We start from the raw sequence: 18,116 nt of genomic DNA, 5'->3' as shown, positions 1-18,116 counted from the left end.
TGGGTTAATAACTCACGATTTTGAAATAGTTATGAGCATAAATAATATTTTGAGATCCTTGCAATAATTACAATTTGATATAAAAATATCTGTGACTTCTATTGGGAATGAAGCCACAGATGCTGCTAATACTTCAACCCATATGGAATGGCAAATTTTGATTCGAGGTTAGTGAAAAGGAGTATATTTCTCCCATCCGAGTTTATGGGCACCCTGAATGCTGAAGCCCAGGTTAAGAGCCTTCCTCTTAGAACAATGTCTGAAACACACTGTTTGCAGTTAGCAGCAGCAGCTGCAGCCCAGGTTAGGGGACTCTCAGGACTTTGGAATCAGAATCAGTTCCACTTGCTGTGTGACTGAGCCTGAGCCCCACCCCTCCCTGAACCTATTTCTTCCTCACTAAAGGAGGACACCTAGACCTTAGTGCTGTGAGGAGGCCCTTTAAGCATCTTGAAATCTGTAACATGGGGTAGAGCTGAGTTATTGCTTTAATTTTATGGGGAGGGGCCTGGGAGGCCTTCTCAGAGCCTACCCCTCTGACTGTGTCACCTAGTTTGAAATCTCTACCAGTGCCCCAAAACCTGGCCTCCAAAGCCCATCACTATTTTGCCTGTCACAAAGACCGAAAGTCTGAATGTGGCCCACAGATGCCCATGTATTGTGTGTGTGTTAGTTGTTGTTATTTAATAATTTCACATACAAATTGAGCTCTCTGGAACTTGGCCAGCTCTGCTGACCCCATCGCACCTTCACACTTGGCATCAAACACGAGTGCAGATCAGCGGCTGCTTCCTTCAAAGGGGACTCCCACTCACCAGGTCCCTGCAGGCCTGGCTCCTTCATTTCTGAACCATTAGGCTCCAGATTTGCAACATGGCCCTCACCTCTCTGGCTTCATCCTTCGCCTCACGTCCTCACACCCTGCACACCCTGTGTGTCCCCTCCAACCCTCCTCCATGCTGAGTCCCTCCTTAATGTTTTTGCCTTTTTGTTCCTACAACATCCTCCCTGTGCCAGTCTGGGAAAGCCCACTACACAGATGTGTCTCCACCATCCTGATGTCATCAAACACCTCCTCTGAGCTGGCACAAGATATAGAGGTGAGAAGCCAGCGAGCCTCTGCCCTCCCTGGACTCACACTACCGTAGGGGACAAACAGACAAAAACTTGCCACTTGTACTCATGTACTCCCCTAGGACTGGGGGTCTAACAACCACAACAGTGTCTTTGCTCTGTGTCCCCAGCATCTGGCAGAACTAGGCAGTTAGGGGCACAGTAAATGGCAGCTTCTATTTTGAAGGTAGTTTTACGAGTTTACCAAAGTTCTTTCTACATACTTGCTGTAAAAATTTCAAAGGTCCTTACATAACAGTAGGTTATTAAGTGAAAGAAGGACATGTCTTTTTCCCAGCATGTTCTTAACCCATTCCCCAGTGGGGGCCGCTGTTAAGTTTTCTGGGTTCTTCCATTCTCTATATACAGATACTCTACATACTATTCTGCATACTAGGCTTTTCTTTTCATTTTATGAGATAATCAATGTCAAATGAAATAATGTAATACATATAAAGTACTTAGAATAAAGCCCAGCACAGTCAGCTACTATTTTTTAGCACATTATGGACAGCTTCCTTAATCAGTATATGCAAATCTTTTATTTATCCCCAAGCTGAGGGTAGGAAAGTCCCTGCAGAAACTCCATCTTGGGGAAAGGGGTGATATGTGTCCTCTCCAAAGGTAGGGGTAGTTAAATTAATCTAACCAAAACCAACTGAAATAGGCAAACAACTGTTTGGAGGAGGGGGTTGGGTTACAGTACCCTCCCCGTCCTTTGCTGAGAGCTGATTGGTGATATGCAATCATCTGAGGTAGGGAAAGGGCTGGGACCAGGGCTGTAGAGGCCCTCCCAGTACCTGGTCCAGGCCTGAGACTACTGAGCCCTGTCGGGCAAGGCCTCTCCTGCCTACCCAGCCCAGTCAGCCAGCTGGGTAGGTGGGGGAGGTGCTGCTCAGGCCTGATGCTGATCTCTCCTGACAGCTGCTCCTAAGGCTGGCAGGGCAGGCAGGTGGGGGAAGGGACCAGATTTAAAGGTCCAGCTGCCCTGCCCCTTGCCAGACTGATGCAGACACTGGTGAGTATCATCTGAGAGCATGGCTCTCATGCATATGAGAGGCCAAAAACCTCTATGCCCTGATTTCCACTTCTTGGTACCATGAACACCAGTGGTCCTCATTCCTGCTTCCACCCAACAGGATGCCAGGAAGATTAGTGGCATCCACCATGCGATTTCGACGCCTGACGCCTGGCTACTTCCGGGTGCTACAGGTAAGTACCCCTAACCAATAGCTTCTGGCACCGACCCCTTTCTCCCCCTACCATGGCTGGGTTGTCACCTCCAACAGGCAAGCCAGGCTGTCACGTTCCCTGCCGCCTGAGTAGCCAGGACCCAGATAGGCAGTGAAGCAAAAGGAATTGGGGTGGAATCTCGCTAGGGCAGCAATGGCAGCCACGTCTCCCTCACCCAGCTGTACCTTCTCAGCCCCTTCCCCCCCACACCCCCCACAACCTTGCTTGAAGTCTCAATTGACCCTTCAGGTGGACCCTTTGTACATTCACAGATGCAGGTAGCCGGGGAGCTGAAGGCAGAGCCCAGGAGTCCACTGCCTGGGATTGTGGCTACACTGCTGGCTGTCCTCGGGCTGGGTGGCTCCTGCTATGCTGTCTGGAAGATGGTGGGGCAACAGCCACCGCCACAGGCTCCATGATGAAGTGGGCAGCCTCTCACCTGGGTTCTGGGGGTAGGTAACTCCTCAGGGGCTACAATCTTGGGAGCCCACTTCTTTTCTGCCTTAGTTGGAAGCAGGACAGTATAAACCGGATCCTACACCCCGCCCCTCCACCTGGGGGCTCCAGCTGATGCCAGGACCCCTGTGGGAAGGCAAGGATGCAGGTTTCAAAGCTGGACCAAGTGGGGAATAGACCCTGTACACAAGAGTAGTAGAGAAACCCTTACAGGGCAGGAGTTTGGGGGGAGGGGGGTTTGCCTGAAAGTTAGGGAGTCAGAAGCAAGCCTTCTTTATGCAGTTCCTTTATTCAAGGGGGAGGGCACTCAGAAGAGGCCATCCACTCGGCAAACCCAGGGCCAAAAGACGTTGGCACAGTCTCTCCCAGCCTAGCCCTGCATCACTGTCCATGGGCAGCTCCTCTGCCTTGCATCCTCAGGCCATGTCAGGTAGATGTGTCCATCTCAGGAACCTCAGTGGATACTTCTGTGGGCACTGCCAGCCGCTGGGGTGGCACGTAGGAGCCCATACCTGCTGCCCTCTCAGCCTCTTCCTGACTGTAGGGCTCCACGCTCAGCTGCTTTAACCTGGGAGGAAAAAAGGAATTGGGAGCTGACCAGATGCGAGCCCTGTCCACCTGGCACCCATCCATCAATCCTCTCCTTATTCCTTCATACCTTTTCTTGTGGTCTTTGGATCGGAAGTGGGTCTTCAGGGTGGCAGAATCGATGAAGTACCTCCTGTAGCGATGGGAGGTTGGAAGAGAGTGAGGAGGTGATTGATGCCTCTCAGGTAGGTACGTATGTCTCCCTGACCCTAGCTCATTTCCTGACGCCAAGCTCCGGTTCTAAAGGGATTGGAGGCCGGCAGACCCACGAGTCCCCGTGCGTTCCGAGGCCCGGACCTCACAGCCCCGGCCCATACTACGGACCCTTCTCCTCCCAGGCCGGGCCCGACCGGGACTTACGCGCAGGCCAGACAGCGATGCAGGCCGCCCCCTGGGAGATCGGGGTCGGGCTCAGCGCCCGGGTCTGGCCGAGGCCGTATGGAAACCTGGGGCCGCAGCTCGCGGTGAATTTCATCCAGGTCCGGCCGCCGCCGCTTCGCCTTCATCTGGCGGGCTAAAGAGTGCGCTCGGTGCGCGCCCGTCCGGCGGGAGCGACCCATGGCTACTGACAGCGGGGCAGGAGCACCCAGAGTGGAGATGGGAGTACACGTGTGGGCGCTTCCGGACTGTTCAATGACGTTATACGACGCTCGGGGGCGGGGCAGTCCCCGGCCGACCGCCTCTGATGACGTCACTTGCGCGGGCCGCACCTTGAGCGACCCCCAGCGGCCATCGATGCCAGTGACAGCGCTCTGAGCAGAGCCCAACGAAGTGTCCCAACTTGCGGGCGTGAAAAGGCCATGCGGACGGTCGCTGGCGAGCGTCCCTCTGCCCTGCCTGTCCCGCCCTGCACCACCTATCTCAGCGTTATCTTCCGGCCCTATCATTCCTTCCAGGTTCCCAGATCTTAGACTCAGAGGTGGAGGTGGAATGTTTATCTCCGGGAGGCAGAGAAAAATGTCTGTGATGTGAATAGATTAATAAATGAATAAGATGAATACATTTGGGATCCCAGCCCCCATAGGACTTCCCAAGATACCTCCAGTCCCTGACAAAGCCCTCGCCACTTCTCACCGCTCCCCATTTATTCCCTTGGGTCTTTATCCTCCATCCACCCCCAGCCAAATCTGTGAGGGAGAGGGTGTCCCTCCCCAGAGATCACAGTACTCAGGTATCCTGGTAGATTTAAGAGGGATCAGCTCCTCCCACGAGAAAGGGAGGTGCTCATAAAAGGACCACCTATTTTTGCCCCCTTTCTCTGAGCCCTAGACTCCCAGGGGTAGGCTGGCAGCAAAGGCAGAGAGAGATACAGCCTACGTGTTGTGTGCTTAGAGTGGGGAGAGAACCAGAGAAGCCTTTTCCCATTTACCAGAGCCTGGTGCCTTCCAGGCTGACCAGAGCAGCTCAGCAATAATTCAGGGGCTCCAGCTCTTTGGAACCTGTTGCCAGGAAACAGGGAGACAGGCACGTGCATCCCTGGGGAGAGGAATCAGTTTCCAACCCAGACAAAACAGTGAAATGTAAGCCGGAGCCGCTGACTGAGGGTCTTGGGATCTTCCCACTTCAGTTCATAGAGGCTAAGTGGGGACATAGGGCAGGGCCCTGCTGAGGGTACAGCTGGTGTGGCTACAGTCACAGAGGCACCAGTGTGGGTCCTGGGCCCAAGGACTTTGGAAATGGACTTTGTGAATGGAAGAGGACTTTTCTGGAAACATTCCAAGAGATCAAATTCAAGAACTCCTAGGCCTCTGTAGAAAGAGATGTCTTCATTATTCTTGGCCAATATGGGTCATGCCAAGGGGCTAAGGTGGAATAAGCTCGCTCTGTCCCACCCCCATCCCGACTCTTTTGGATTGGTTCACTTGCTGGGCACTGTGCCAGCTGGGGAGGCTGGTGCATCTTTAATGCAGTCACCTGATCCTTGGGACAGGCTCTTGGCCTCACCAAGTTCCTGAAGCCAGACCCACTGGGTGCCCACTGAGCCACTGCCTTCCTGTGCCTGGGTGCCAGGCCCGTTTTCCCTGCAGCCATGAACCAGGCCTTCTGGAAAACCTACAAATCCAAAGTGCTACAGACCCTGAGTGGGGAATCTGAGGAGGAACTGGCAGAGGAGGTGGGTATCATCCATGCTTGCTGGGTGGGGTGTGGAAAGAGGGGCAGCAGGAGTGAAAGGTACAAAGAAGGGCAAGGGGCAGGCTCAGAAAGGGAGAGGCACATTTGTGCAGAAGGAATCAGCACATTCAGGGACAACAAATGGCATGGTGCAGTGTCAGAAAGCCCAGAGGTCCAAGAAAACTGAGAAAGAAGACTTGGGGGACACTAGAGGAGAGGTCACTGTCTCCAGAGATCTCCAAGGTTGCCACATGGAAGAGATCCTTCTAGGTTCAGTGGGCAATGGCCACACAGGGTACATTCAGCTCCACAAAACTTTTTAATGGGCAGAGCTGAGCAGAAATGGGACGGCTTACCTTGAGGGGAAGTGAGCTTTCTGGTACTGGAGGTAGGGAAAGTGACACTTGTACTCTGAGGGTCACTGAAGCAGCATCAGATCAGAGCCACACTTGGACCATGTTTGTCCTGACATTAAAAAAACTGAAAAGGCTCTGAAACACTCTTACATCTAGAGGCTGTGATACGTGGCAGTTGCACAAATAGAAGTGGCAGAGGCAGGAACACATTCTGTGGTGTGTGTGTGTGTGTGTGTGTGTGTGTGTGTGTGTGTATGTGTGTAAGTATATATCTAGCCAGGCTGGTGTCCAGGGTTGGGCATGTGTAGAAGTATTTGTGGGTCAGTATTAGGATTGACATCCATGTGGAATCCCCAGTGAAGGTGTATGTGCAGGTGTGAACTGGGTATAAATATTTTCAGGTGTGTGCAATTTGGGCCGAAATCTATGCCTGTATGCCTCTGTACAGAATTAACAGCTGTTTGGTTTGTATGGTTTGTGTACAGTATTTGAGTGTGTATATCTGTGTTTTGGTGTCTGTGGATGAGTGGAGAGGTTTTCTGTGCTCCAGGTGGGCCTCTATGCAGCTGTCTGCAGTTGTATATATGCACAGGTGTGAATGGTATAATTGTGTATGTGTCCTTGTATAGGTGCCTCACAGCATGTACAGATACATACAGGTGAAGAGATGTAGCCATGTGGAAGCATGCTCATGTACAGGTGTGTGTCTACATTATTGTGCATACCCATGTCTACATGTTTTTGGGTGTGTATGGAAGTGTTTGTGGGTGGGCAGGTGTGTGTCCACAAGGGTGTCTGCAAAGATTTTCTATACAGGTGATGTATGTGACTGGTAGCTTTGTGTAGAGGAATACCTGTATGCATTTGTAGAGGGTGTGAGGGGACTAGGTGTGTATTTAGTTCTGTGGAGTTTGGGGTGCCTGGTTTGTGTGTACCAGGCTAGCAGCGGGGGAGGGAGTTGCCATTCCTCTGGGGCCTCTCTCATGCAGGGTGGGGATCTTGTGTCCCAGAGGGAGAACCCAGCATTAGTGGAGTCTGAGATGGCAGAACCGACTCCAGAAGCCTTCAATCCTATGACACAGCTGGCCCGCCGGGTGAGTTCTCTCTCCCTCCTTCCAAAGCACCCCTGGGGAGCCTGGCAGAGGCTGCTGTGGAGTCCTGGGTGGTGGTGCTGTGGCCCCTCCCTAACTCTCAGCCCCTCCCTCCCAGGTTCAGGGGGTCGGGGTGAAAGGTTGGCTGACAATGTCATCTCTGTTTAACAAAGAAGATGAGGACAAGCTGCTGCCACCGGATCCCTGTGCTGACCAGTATGTGTGTGTAGGGGGGAGGGAGGGCGGTTTCTGGAATGGGTCTGGGATCCCCTTCTCCATGCCCTTTCTATCTGGTCTGTTTGTCTGTCTTTTGGACCACAGAGGGCTGGGATGGGCCAGCTCCTGGCTGTTCCCATTTTTCTCAGGAGGAAAGAGGCCAAAATAGTATCTCTGGGAGATTAGGTTAGATCTCAGGAGGAATTTACCAGCTTTTGGGTCTGATGTGCTAGAAGGTATTATGGGCTGTCTCTCCCTATCCATGTGGTAGGGGTTATCTTCCTAGAATCAGGGAACCCAGGAGAAAACCTTTAGATGCTTGGAACAGAGGATAATTCTGATCAGTGGTTTCCAAATACTGGTCTAAATCCTCATCCTCCTAGGAAGCTTGTGACAAACACAAATGTCCAGACTCTCCTTCAAAGATTTTGCTTCAGCGGGTATGGGCTGAGGCCTGGAATCTAGATTTTCTGCAAGCTCCCTGAGGACCTAAGGCACACTAGTTTAGGAACCAGTCAGCAGGTCTTTGATGCTGGGGGTTAGGGGGTCAGACCCAGGGCCTCCGTCTTCCTCCTAGCTCTATCTCTGGCACAGCCTCCATCTCTGCCCCTACCTCCAGCCCAAACTCTCCCTTTGACGCTCCTCTACTCCTTTCTCCCCTAGGGCTTCCTGACCCACCCATCTCTATTCCCTAGCTTATCCTCTTTCCCTCCCTCTTCCTCCCAGCTCTTGTAGGACTCTTCCTCAGAAGAGGTCCCACCTCAAGCCCTTACTCCCACATCTCCCTGCTACCTCACGATCCCCCTTCCCCTAAGCCTCTAATCTAGACTTGTCTCCTTCCCTTGGGGTCTCTCCACCCATCCTCCCCCCTCATTTTCCCTCCATCCCAGAACCGGATCCCAACCCCCACCCGACCTCTTTAAGGGTCCACCTTTGGCTTTCCGGACCACCACTTCCGGAATCTGACCTCGCCCGCTCCCCTGGGACTTAGCTCCGCCCCGTCTCACGCTTCGTGGGACCACGCCCCTTTCTTAGGGCTCCACCCCGAGCTTCCCAGACTTGGTTCCTCTGGCTTCCCTCACTTCCCCTCGCGCCTCTCTCGGAGACCCTTCTCTAAGCCCCTGCCTCTGACCCCACCTGTTTCCCGCAGCCCGTTGGCGGCGCAGGCGTCCTCGCAAGCGACGGCGGAGGCGGAGCCGCGCGGGCCCGGATTCTGGGACGTGTTCGCCAGCAAGTGGCAGCAGCCGCAGTCGGCTGCGGCGTCCATGCTGCGCGCCGCCGAATCCACCTCGGAGCCTGACCCTGAAGCCGGGGACGAGGCTGCGGAGGAAGCCACCGAGCACCCGGAGCCGCAGGAGGCCGACTCGGCGGCTGGCTTCAAGTGGGGCTTCCTCACCCACAAACTGGCCGAGATGAGGGTGAAGGCTGTGCCCAAGAGTGACTAGCCGGAAGGCCGAACTGGCTGCCCCTCCTCCCCATCCCCATAAAAACCCTGGCCCGACAGCCTGTGTGACCGCGTACTTTTGTCAGCGGGGAAGGCTGCTTTTAGATGGGCGACCTCAGGATGGGCTCCAGCTGAAGGGCTCCTCCCCTCTTACCCCACAAACATGCAGGTAGAAAATAACCAGAGACTGCCTGGTTATCAGGATAGATTGTGTTAGATTTAGGGTACAGCTTTCCAGGGAGCTGGAAAACACCACAGGACAGACACCATCGCTCAGTCCAGCCTCTTTTAATTCGACAAACGTTGCCGGTGGTCCTACTATGTGCGCTGTCCCTGCACTAGGAGGTCAGAGACTACCACGCAGTGACAATTGAGGCTCAAAAATAGGGCTGTAGTTGAGAGCTCAGGGGAAATGAGGCCGACTGGGGAATTCAGGAATTCCTGAGGGAGAATGAACATGTAATCTTAGAAGGATGAGTGGAGAGAAAGGGGAAGGTAACCCAGGCAAAGGGAGGAAGACCGTCAACAAAGACTTAGGGGTGCAAACGTGTGAGGAAAACAGGTGACTTGGTGTGTCTTTGAGGGAAAGAATGACAGTGGTAGGTGTGAGGCTGCGGGTTGGCAAAATCCCGGTTTGAACGATCCCTTCCTTTATTGTCCAATTCTGGATCCCCGGTATCTCAGCCCTTCACACCTAGTAACCAAAAGGGGGCAGCAAAGCTCCAGGAATGGGGGCCTTGGCGCCGGTGGACCCCAGATTTCTAGAGCAGGCCCCACCCTAGAATCCCTCAAAGGCAGTATCCCCGGCTCGCGGCTCCAGTTTGAACCGCCCTGGGGGCTGGTGGAGGAGGTGATCGTAATAGCGTGAGTGGCAGCAGCTACAGTCGGGAGTGGTTGGTTATAGCAGCTATCGTTTATTGAGTATGTCCTATGTGCTGGGCACATTGCCATGAGCTTGACGACCATTTAAAAAATATTTTGATCACTGAGAGGTGCTGCTGCAGTTCAGAGTTTAAGTGCTCGGCCAGAGTCACACAGTCAACCTGGAACTCACTCCAAACCCCACACAGTTCACCACACAAACCTGTCCTGCCGCTTTCCTCAACATCGACCTCACGACTCCTTTAAATAACGCTTTTACTTTATTCAGCAGGTTCTCTGAATTCCCAGGCCAATCCTTCACTCCCCAGACCCGGCCACGAGGCCATCCCCTCCCTCTCCGCCGTCTGTGCTGGGAAGGGCCTTCGGCATAATTTTGTCCCATGCCCCCATGGTTCACTTGGGTAAGCAGAGATCCAGAAGGGTGGGCTTGCCCACAGGCACCCTGCGCGTCAGAGGCAGGGCACCCCTGCCAGTGCCCGGGTCCAGCCCCACGATCACCCCCTGCCCCTCTCCCAGCCCCAGACTTCCGGGGAGCCTGCTCCCGAGCGGCCGCGGTCACACCTCCGACTCGCGCGGCGGGCCGCGGGCGCGCTGGCAGCGGTACAACCACTGGATGACGCGCGCGTTGCGCTCCACCACCGACACCGGGGGGCGCCCGTCCCGCGCGGAGCCCGCCGCCTCTGAGCTGCCGCCGCCTCCGCCCGCACGGTCCGAGCGATTCGCGTCGCCATCGCTGGACGTCCAGTCGCTGGTGTCCCCGGAGCCGGGCGGCGGGGACGTTTCGGGCTGAGGGCTGGCGTCGGCGCCCCAGCTTTGCGGAGAGAAACGCTCGGCGCCCAGCACCTCCACCAGCGCGCGCTCCAGGCCGCAATAGTTAAAGAAGCGCTCCTTTTCCGACAGGGGCAGGGAGCACGTGGGGCACAGCGCCCGCTTTCCGGCCGCTTCCGGGGCATCTTGGGGCGCGGCCCAACCCCCAGGAGCCGTGGGTCGCTCCGTTGGGCCCGGGCTGCTCGAGGCGGCGTCTCGGGGGGTGCCCAGGAAGAGGCGCCGCACCAGCCCCTGGCCCTTAGCGTTCTCTTTGTTCACCGAAGCCTTGCAGTCCCGCTTCTGGCGGTAGAAGATGAGAGAGTCCGGCCTTGGTAGACGCCTGCCGCTACCCCGGCGGGCGGTCCTGGGCGTCCTAGGCGATGCAGGGGACCCCAGCTCATTGCAGGGGTGTGGCGTAAGCGGCCCAGGACCCCCGCGCAGAGCTGGTTCCTGGCGTCGCGCTATCACCTGGTGCGTCTTGACATACTTGGCTTTGTCGGCCTCCAGCCTCTCCACGGCGCTGGGGGTCCGTCCCTTGGATGGGGTGGAGGGAGAGGCCAGGAGCATCTTAGCAGAGCTGGGCAGGACAGTGCTCCATAAGCCCCTGGAGGTAGGGAGCTATTTGCGTTTCTGAGAACAATTGGCTGAGGCTCTCTGGGGCCTGCAGGGAAAGAGGAATGGTCACGGGGAGAATAGATGTCCCTGCCCCTCTCCTGCAGGCATTCCTGGGAAGAGGATCAGCAGCCACCCCTCCCCCCATCCAAGTCAGCCGGTGCCATGCTTCTGAGAACAGAGGCTCAGGCTCCCCCCAACTCTCAAAGACAGTGGGCAGGGGCTCCCTAGCCACCCAGAAACATATGCCCCTTTGAGGGTGTCCCAGTCTGGCCACAAGGCCACGCCAAGCAGGCATCAACATGTAGGACACTTGGAAAAGGAAATTGGGCTGGTCCCGGCCCAATTCCCGAAAGTGGCCTTAACCGGAAAAAATACCTCTTCCCAACCCAGCAACTTGAAGTCCAAGACAAGGAGGATTCCCAGCCACAGGCTGGCTCCAGCAGGGCCCACCCTTCCCGCCCCCAAGCACCAAGGTCAGGGATTTAACCACTGGGTAGGAGCCTCCAGTAATTGCAGCCAACTGCCCTGCCCAGGCCCAGCAGGGCCATTGGGAAGGAGAGGGCGGTGATCACAAGGTCATGTCAGCCACCACCGGCTCTGTGCCCCTGCCAAGGGAATTCCAGAATGCCCAAATATAAACATCACATTATCTACCTCTGCATTTCCATTTTATAGATGGGGAAGCGGCCCAGAGAGGAGGGGGCTTGCTTAGAGAGGAGGGGGCTTGCTTCGGTCTTACTGAGTTAGGGGCCTGAACTGAAACTCAGGTTTCCTGCCTTGCAGTCCAGAACTGGTTCAGAATGGATCTCTCACTTGCCTATCAGAACAGCCTTCTTTTTTCTTTGCTTGTATTCCTGCTGCTATAAAGCCGAGCAATTTCCATGAGAGAAGGGCCTCTTGCCTCACTAAAAATTTTTCTTCCACTAATTCTTCCCAAAACTTACACTCCCAGAAATCTGCCCTCAGGGTCCCTGCCCTGCTCTTATCCTGAGACCCCATGACCCTTCTTCACCTCTCTTCTGCAGGGGATGGGGGCCAGAAGGGGCTGTAAATCAAGAGCTGACAGTTCCCTTGGCAGTAACAGAATGGGCCACCCACACGGCTCAGCACACCCTACCCCACTCCTGCCCCCTTACCCCCCACCCTCCCATCTTCTATTCATCTGAGAGGGATGTGTCAGTTCTGGGGGCTGAGGGGACCTCAGGTCTGGAGGCAACAAAGGAACAGAACTTATCAGGCATGGGGGAGGGGGGCCTCAGTGAGGGGCCATGGGGCAGAGACCCTGTCAACCCCACTCACCCCAGCACAACCTGTTCAGCTTCACACACACACACACACACACACACACACACACACGCACGCACGCACGCGCGCCTAGTGTTTAGTAAGTCAGCCCATAGATAATTGGTGACTGGGAAACTTCCTGGCTCCCAGGGACTATACCAGGCAATGGGTCAGATTCCAAGGTCCTAGGAGGGCACTGTGCTTGTCTCACCTCATGGGTACCCTCACATCCCTTCCTCCCCTCCTCCTCTTCCCAGCCCCAAGCGCAAGGCTATAAAAAGTCCCTAAACATAGGAACCAAAATAGTCAGCTGTCTACTGTCGCTTCCCTGCCTTCTGCGCTGGCCTTGATGCCCAGCCACAGATGTTCCGTCCTAGGTGCCTGGCAGACATCCTCGTGCCCTCTATCCCTTCGCCCACTTTCTCCCAGTCCTGGGGTTAGTGGTCCAAACCTTGCCCAAGGCTTCGCTCTGGACACAGGCTGGGGGACTGTGCTCACTGGCTTGGTGCCAGCCTCCCTGCCTTTGGTCCCTGGGTGCCCTCCCACCCCAGCCCTGAACTCAGGATGTACTCACCTCTGTGTGGGGAGGCTAAATGCAGGGGTCCCTGGGCAGGGCCAGACTGAGGGCAGGAGGGACAGCAGGGACTAGAAGTAACTTTGGTGGCAGCCAAACCTCACTCTCCACAGGAAAAGGGAGAGAGAGCCTCCACCCCCCCAGATTAACCCTTGCCTTCCTGACCCGGCGCCTGGCCTCTGTTAACTCCTTCCTGGTCACAGTCTCAGCGTTGGAGAGGGCCTATGGACCAGGTCCAGTTCCTTTATTTTACAGATGGTCACACAGGCCCTGACAGGTAAAGTGATTTGCACAGAGGCACAGTGAACTTGGGGCACAGCCAGGACCCCAAACGAGGTCTCCTGATTCCCAGGCTTCCTCAAGAGGCTTGGGGAGGGGATAAGCTGTTCACATGGGGTCAGCCCCCTCTGCCAGGCCTTGGCAAATCCTCTTGGTTGGAACGGGAAGACAGCAGGGTTCTAGTTGACTGTGCCTTTTTCCCCCTGTAGCAGGCTTAGACCTGTCCTGGTTCCGGTGTGAGGATGATGTCAAGCCTGCTCTCCCTAAGGGTGAGGCCAGGAATCTGCAGCCTAAGGGTGGGGACGATGGTGCTGCAGATGTTCAGGGTGAGCCTGTCCCAGCAAGTCTTGGCATGAAGGTCACCTGGGAGCTCACTGGAGATGCCTCTGCCCGAAGTCCTCTGATGGCAAATGGGATTGGCTGTCAGGAGGAGGATGAAGAGATGATTCTGGGGCCATGCCTGGGTCCTTTGGCCTTCTTCCTCTTCTGCCCCAACTTGGGGACTTCTAAAGCTGGCACAGTTTCTTATCTGGCGCCTCAAGTCTCAAGGAGGGTCCTGTCCTCACAGTGCTGGTACCAGGAGAGCTCCTCCCCTCTCCCCAGCAGGTAAACTTTGCAGCTCTCAGAACTCAAAGACCTATTCCCTGCCAAAGGGTCCCTGCTCTACTCTAGCCACTTACTTTTCACAAACCCCTCTCCCTCCCTTCTAGCACTTTTTAACATTTGCAAAGCACATTCACACCTGTGCTGTCTGATCTCCTTTGTCCCTCCAAAGACCCCAGACAGGGGCCCAGCAGGGGTGACTACCCTGATGGGTAAGGAAACAGGATCAGGTAAAGGGGAGAGACTTGCTGGAGCCCAATCCCAAATCCACTCTTTCCACTGCACCTCTGCCTGTCAAGTAAGGTAATAAATCTGAAAACCAGAGGCCTATCTCTTGGAGATTTTTATTACTTAAAGCGATTGTTATTATTGTTTTGTCCATGATAGTTCCATATTGCGTTGTTACAGCACTTTATAAAATGCTTTTATTTATTTAATTAATTAATTTATTTAATTTTAAAGATCTTATTGGGGAATTGAGGAAGGGGAACAGTGTTGGGGAATGGGGAAGGAGAACAGCCAAGTTGTTGTCCTTCAATCTTCGTTGTGGAGGGCGCAGCTAGCTCAGCTCCAAGTCCAGTCGCCATCCAGCCTGCCGCCCATGGGCAGCTCAGGGCCGCTCAGCTCAAGGTGCCGTGTTCAACCTTAGTTGTGGGTGGGCATAGCCCACCATCCCATGCTGGAGTCACACCGGCAACCTTTACAAAATGCTTTTATGTACATTATCACAATTCATCCCCAGGACAATCTTTGGGGGATAGGTTTATTTTCCCCATTTGACAGCGGAAGAGACTGAGGCTCAGAGAGGTGAAATGGCTGACCCAAGCTCACACGATTAGGAATAATGGCTAACTTTTACTGAGAGATTAACATATGCCAGGCACTGTTCTGAGTACCTTACACAATGATTAACACATTTAATCCTGAAAACAACGCAATGAAATGGGTACTTGCATTCTCCTAATTTTATAGGTTGAGGCTGGGGGGGTGCAGGCTAGTAGCACTGAGATCTGGTCCTGAAGGGGTTAAGCATGGAGGCTGGGCAGGGCCCAGCTGGGATGCTGTCAATGGCAGGAAACCTGGACTGTGAAGGAGGGGGAGGATGGGGCTGTTGTGTCTGACTCCTGATACAACCCCCATCTCTTTGGTCTTAAAGGAGCATCCGGGTTGGGTGGAAGGGCAGAGAGGGCCCCCTTTTCAATTGTCTTCTAGGGACCAAAGACAGATGTTGGGCTACAGAAAGAGGGGATTCAGAAGGGAATGCAGGTGCTGCCCTGGGGCAGCCTCTGGTCTTATGAGGGTGACTAGAAGTGACCCTGCCTCCTTGCAGAAGTGCTTAGCCAGAGTGGGGAGACATAGCCCCAGCCCTGGGGATCCTCTCTCAGAGCGGGAAGACACAGCTCTGCCCTCAGGATTCTGTGGTGGGGGTGGTCAAGGAGGCTTGCTCTCAGGAGCTCCCAGTTGGAGGGGTGGCAGTACCTTGTCCCAGGGTGCCAATGGACACAGACACTGCACCATACTGACAGAGCAGGGGCATGGAGGACAGGTGGAATTGGATTGGCTTTCTGGATGAGAGAGCCCAGAAAGAGTCAGCGGGAGATGGGGTGGGAGGCGGTGCTGAGGTGGAGCTACAGCTGCCTGGCCTGCCTGTCTCTTGGTCCTACTTACTGTGAATCAGATCATCTGTCTTTCTGGTGGTGGGTCTCCAGGGAGACTCTTAAAGTGGCTCCTTCCGGCCCTAGAGCCGGGACCTCGGGCAAGGAGGAGGCCAAATCTGAGAGATGTTTCCTTCCTATTTCCGAGCTCATTCCCGAATCACCTTGAAGATCGATGGGAACGGGCCTGAGTCAGAGCTGGCTCCTTCCAGGAGAGGTTGGTGGGAGGATGGGGTATCAGCTCTGGTGGGTGTCGGGAAGAATAAGTTGGATCAGGGGGGCCCTTCAGATCCAGAATCCACATCGTCACAGAGGAGAAACATGTCATCTTCCTCAACAGCCAGCTACAGCCCCCTGACCATAGCCATCCACACCTCCGCCTGTCTTTGATTCTAACCCTGGTTCACCGCTCACTGGCTGAGTGCCCTTGAGCAAGAACTTAACCTCCCTGAGTTCCTTCTGTGTAAAATAGAAACGATCAGACCCAGCTCTTGTGTGGCACAAAGAAACGGTGTCCTAGAGAGCACCTGGCGCCTCAAGGTGCTCTTAAATGTTGGTTGAATCTGCCTCTTAGCCCTTGCCCTCCACAAACACCTTCCTGACACCTCTGGCCTAAATCTTTTTTTTTTTTTCTTTTTTCTATTCCCACAGTCTCACTCTCAGCTGTTGTCACCAAATCATTTTGAACACTGCCCTGTGTCGTGGGGTCAGCAGATGGGTCAGACATGGTTTTTGCTCCCAGGGAGCACAGCCTGGGGGTGGGGGTGGGGCAGAGGCGTGAAGAACTGATCACAGCTCAAGTGAGGACAGTGCTGCTGTGACAGAGATGAACAAAGCCAGGGACATGGGGGTGGGGGTGCATTTGTTCTGCCTCCTATGAGGTGGGAAGCTTTCAAAGAGGAGAGCATATCTGGATGTGGAAGGGCTTTCTGACTGGGGTGGGATGGGCGGTGGGGAGAGGTTGGGAGGTTGGAGGTGGTAGTGTGTGTGTGTGTGTGTGTGTGTGTGTGTGTGTGTGTGTGTGTGTGTGTGTTTAGGGGGGGCGGAGAGGGGATGGTGAGAGCAATAGGCCCAGGGTGTCAGTGAGGGCAACAGGCTAGGAAAGGGCTGGGGGGTGGGGGGGTAGGGGGAGAGGCATTTGGGAGCGCTTAGAGAGAACATGCCCTGCAGAGAAGGGAGGGGTTTTGTGAGGAGATGGGTTCAGTGAGGTGATGGGGACCCCAAGAAAAGGTAGGCTCAGAGTGAGAGAAGGGGGCTCAAGGAGGGGCCTGGGGTTCAGTGAGAGGAGGACAGTTCAGAGAGGGAGGGGCTCAGCCTGGACGCCTGTAATGCCCCTGCAGCACAGGAGGAGCCCCCCTCCGCTGGCCATGTGTGTGTCCCCAGAGAGATTAGAGCAGCTATCCTCTCATTCAGGGCTTTCCGTTTCGGAAAGAATCTCAGCCACAACAATAGCCTGGCTCCCGCTCTGCCTCTGAGAGGGCGTCTGCTGGGCAGAGCCAGGTGCCCAGCACCCACTGCCCAGTAGTTACTGGGGGGGGGGCAGGAACCACAAGAGAGGGGAGGGGGCATTGGGATTGTGCAGAGGAAGATGTCATTAACCATTTTTTTCCTGAACACCTAATGAACAACATGAATAAAATAGGGTTTCTGCCCTCACAGATCTTACAGCCAAATAACAAAACCAACTACATGAGCTGAGTGTTTACTATGGGCTAGGCACTGTGCTAAGTGCTTTGTGCTCAGTATCTCACTTTTGACAGAGCCATATGTGAAGTGGGTGAGGAAACAGAGGCAGAGAGAGGTGAAGTGACTCACACAGGGTCACACAGCTTGCAGATGGAAGAGCTGAGAGTACAGAGCCCGGTCCTTGGCCACTGAGAAGCCCTGCCTGCCTCGATTCTACCGTAGGTCAGACTAGAGCAAGTCCACTGTCACTACCTGCTGGCCTCTCTGTCTTTTTTTTTTTTTTTAAAGGAGGGCGCAGCTCACAGTGGCCCATATGGGGATAGAACTGGCAATCTTGGTGTTATTAGCACCATGCTCTAACCAACTGAACTAACCAGCCACCCCTGGCCTCCCTGTCTTGTTGGCCCTGTTGGCTCAGCCTGCTGGACGGAAGCAAAGATGGGAATGAGGGCAGCCTCAATGGCAGTACTCACTCCTGTCCTTGTCACCTACACTTCCGTGACCACATTTTCATCATCTCCACCATCTCCACCTTCCACCACTGTCTTCAGCAAGGTGCCTCTAGATGAAGACAAGGAATAAAAACATATCCAATCTAGACTTAGTAAAATAGGAGAACACATGGAAAAGAAACGGGGGTTTCTCATGGAATACAGTGGCAAGAAATCTGTCCTCTTACCTTGACAAATATACCTTCATAATGATGCACTGAAAAATGTTTTGGTATTTTTACACAGAGAAAGTCATCAAAATATCAAAGATGACTCAATCTAATTATTATTAAGCATGTATGGGTGTTTTGTTAAAGGGCCAGCAATGTTGGATGAGTAAGACAATAACGTGAATAATTCGTAAATTATATCTTTATTCTATAATATCTATTTTTCTTGCCCTGATTTCAGCAAAATTACCAATTGTGTTGCTATACTTAAAGGTTTCTCATAATTTGTATTCTAATTATAGTAATGCCTAATTAGATAAACTTCAGGGGGGTTTTTTTGTTCTTTTAGTTTTTTAAAATTTCAATTTGGTGAAACTTCACTCTACTGAGGTAGTAGCAGCTAGAATTGAAAATAAAATTCTTAACGCAATACTTACATTTAGAAATGAACTACGAATGTT

At 53.9% G+C, this 18,116-nt stretch overlaps 3 protein-coding genes across 4 annotated transcripts; 1 reads left to right on the top strand and 2 right to left on the bottom strand.

The window, feature by feature from the left end:
- Positions 1-1,927: 1,927 nt before the first annotated feature.
- Positions 1,928-8,655, top strand: CUNH1orf232 (chromosome unknown C1orf232 homolog). Of its 2 annotated transcripts, XM_019650104.1 has the most exons (7): positions 1,928-2,131; positions 2,253-2,325; positions 2,619-2,769; positions 5,401-5,503; positions 6,848-6,952; positions 7,068-7,165; positions 8,316-8,655. In XM_019650104.1, exons 1-7 carry the CDS (start codon positions 2,120-2,122, stop codon positions 8,608-8,610), a joined length of 837 nt encoding a protein of 278 aa, XP_019505649.1. In that variant the 5' UTR covers positions 1,928-2,119; the 3' UTR covers positions 8,611-8,655. The 2 variants fall into 2 exon arrangements, with proteins under 2 accessions (XP_019505649.1, XP_019505650.1); XM_019650105.1 differs by lacking the exon at positions 1,928-2,131 and having other exon boundaries at positions 2,150-2,325; positions 2,619-2,798.
- ZNF593 (zinc finger protein 593) lies at positions 3,073-4,036 on the bottom strand. Its single transcript, XM_019650103.1, has 3 exons — positions 3,751-4,036; positions 3,461-3,523; positions 3,073-3,370 (listed from the first exon to the last, which is right to left on the bottom strand). Exons 1-3 carry the CDS (start codon positions 3,948-3,950, stop codon positions 3,229-3,231), a joined length of 405 nt encoding a protein of 134 aa, XP_019505648.1. The 5' UTR covers positions 3,951-4,036; the 3' UTR covers positions 3,073-3,228.
- Positions 8,656-9,738: 1,083 nt separating the features above from the next.
- FAM110D (family with sequence similarity 110 member D) lies at positions 9,739-12,874 on the bottom strand. Its single transcript, XM_019650125.1, has 2 exons — positions 12,772-12,874; positions 9,739-10,959 (listed from the first exon to the last, which is right to left on the bottom strand). The coding sequence occupies exon 2, from the start codon at positions 10,863-10,865 to the stop codon at positions 10,047-10,049; it is 819 nt and encodes a 272-aa protein (XP_019505670.1). The 5' UTR covers positions 10,866-10,959; positions 12,772-12,874; the 3' UTR covers positions 9,739-10,046.
- Between the last annotated feature and the right edge of the window lie 5,242 nt (positions 12,875-18,116).

The sequence above is a fragment of the Hipposideros armiger genome, unplaced genomic scaffold, assembly GCF_001890085.2.
Source record: "Hipposideros armiger isolate ML-2016 unplaced genomic scaffold, ASM189008v1 scaffold_138, whole genome shotgun sequence".
In the NCBI taxonomy this organism is placed as follows: Eukaryota; Metazoa; Chordata; class Mammalia; order Chiroptera; family Hipposideridae; genus Hipposideros; species Hipposideros armiger.
Note: the sequence above shows the minus strand (reverse complement) of the source record. Positions and strands in the feature narration are given on the sequence as shown.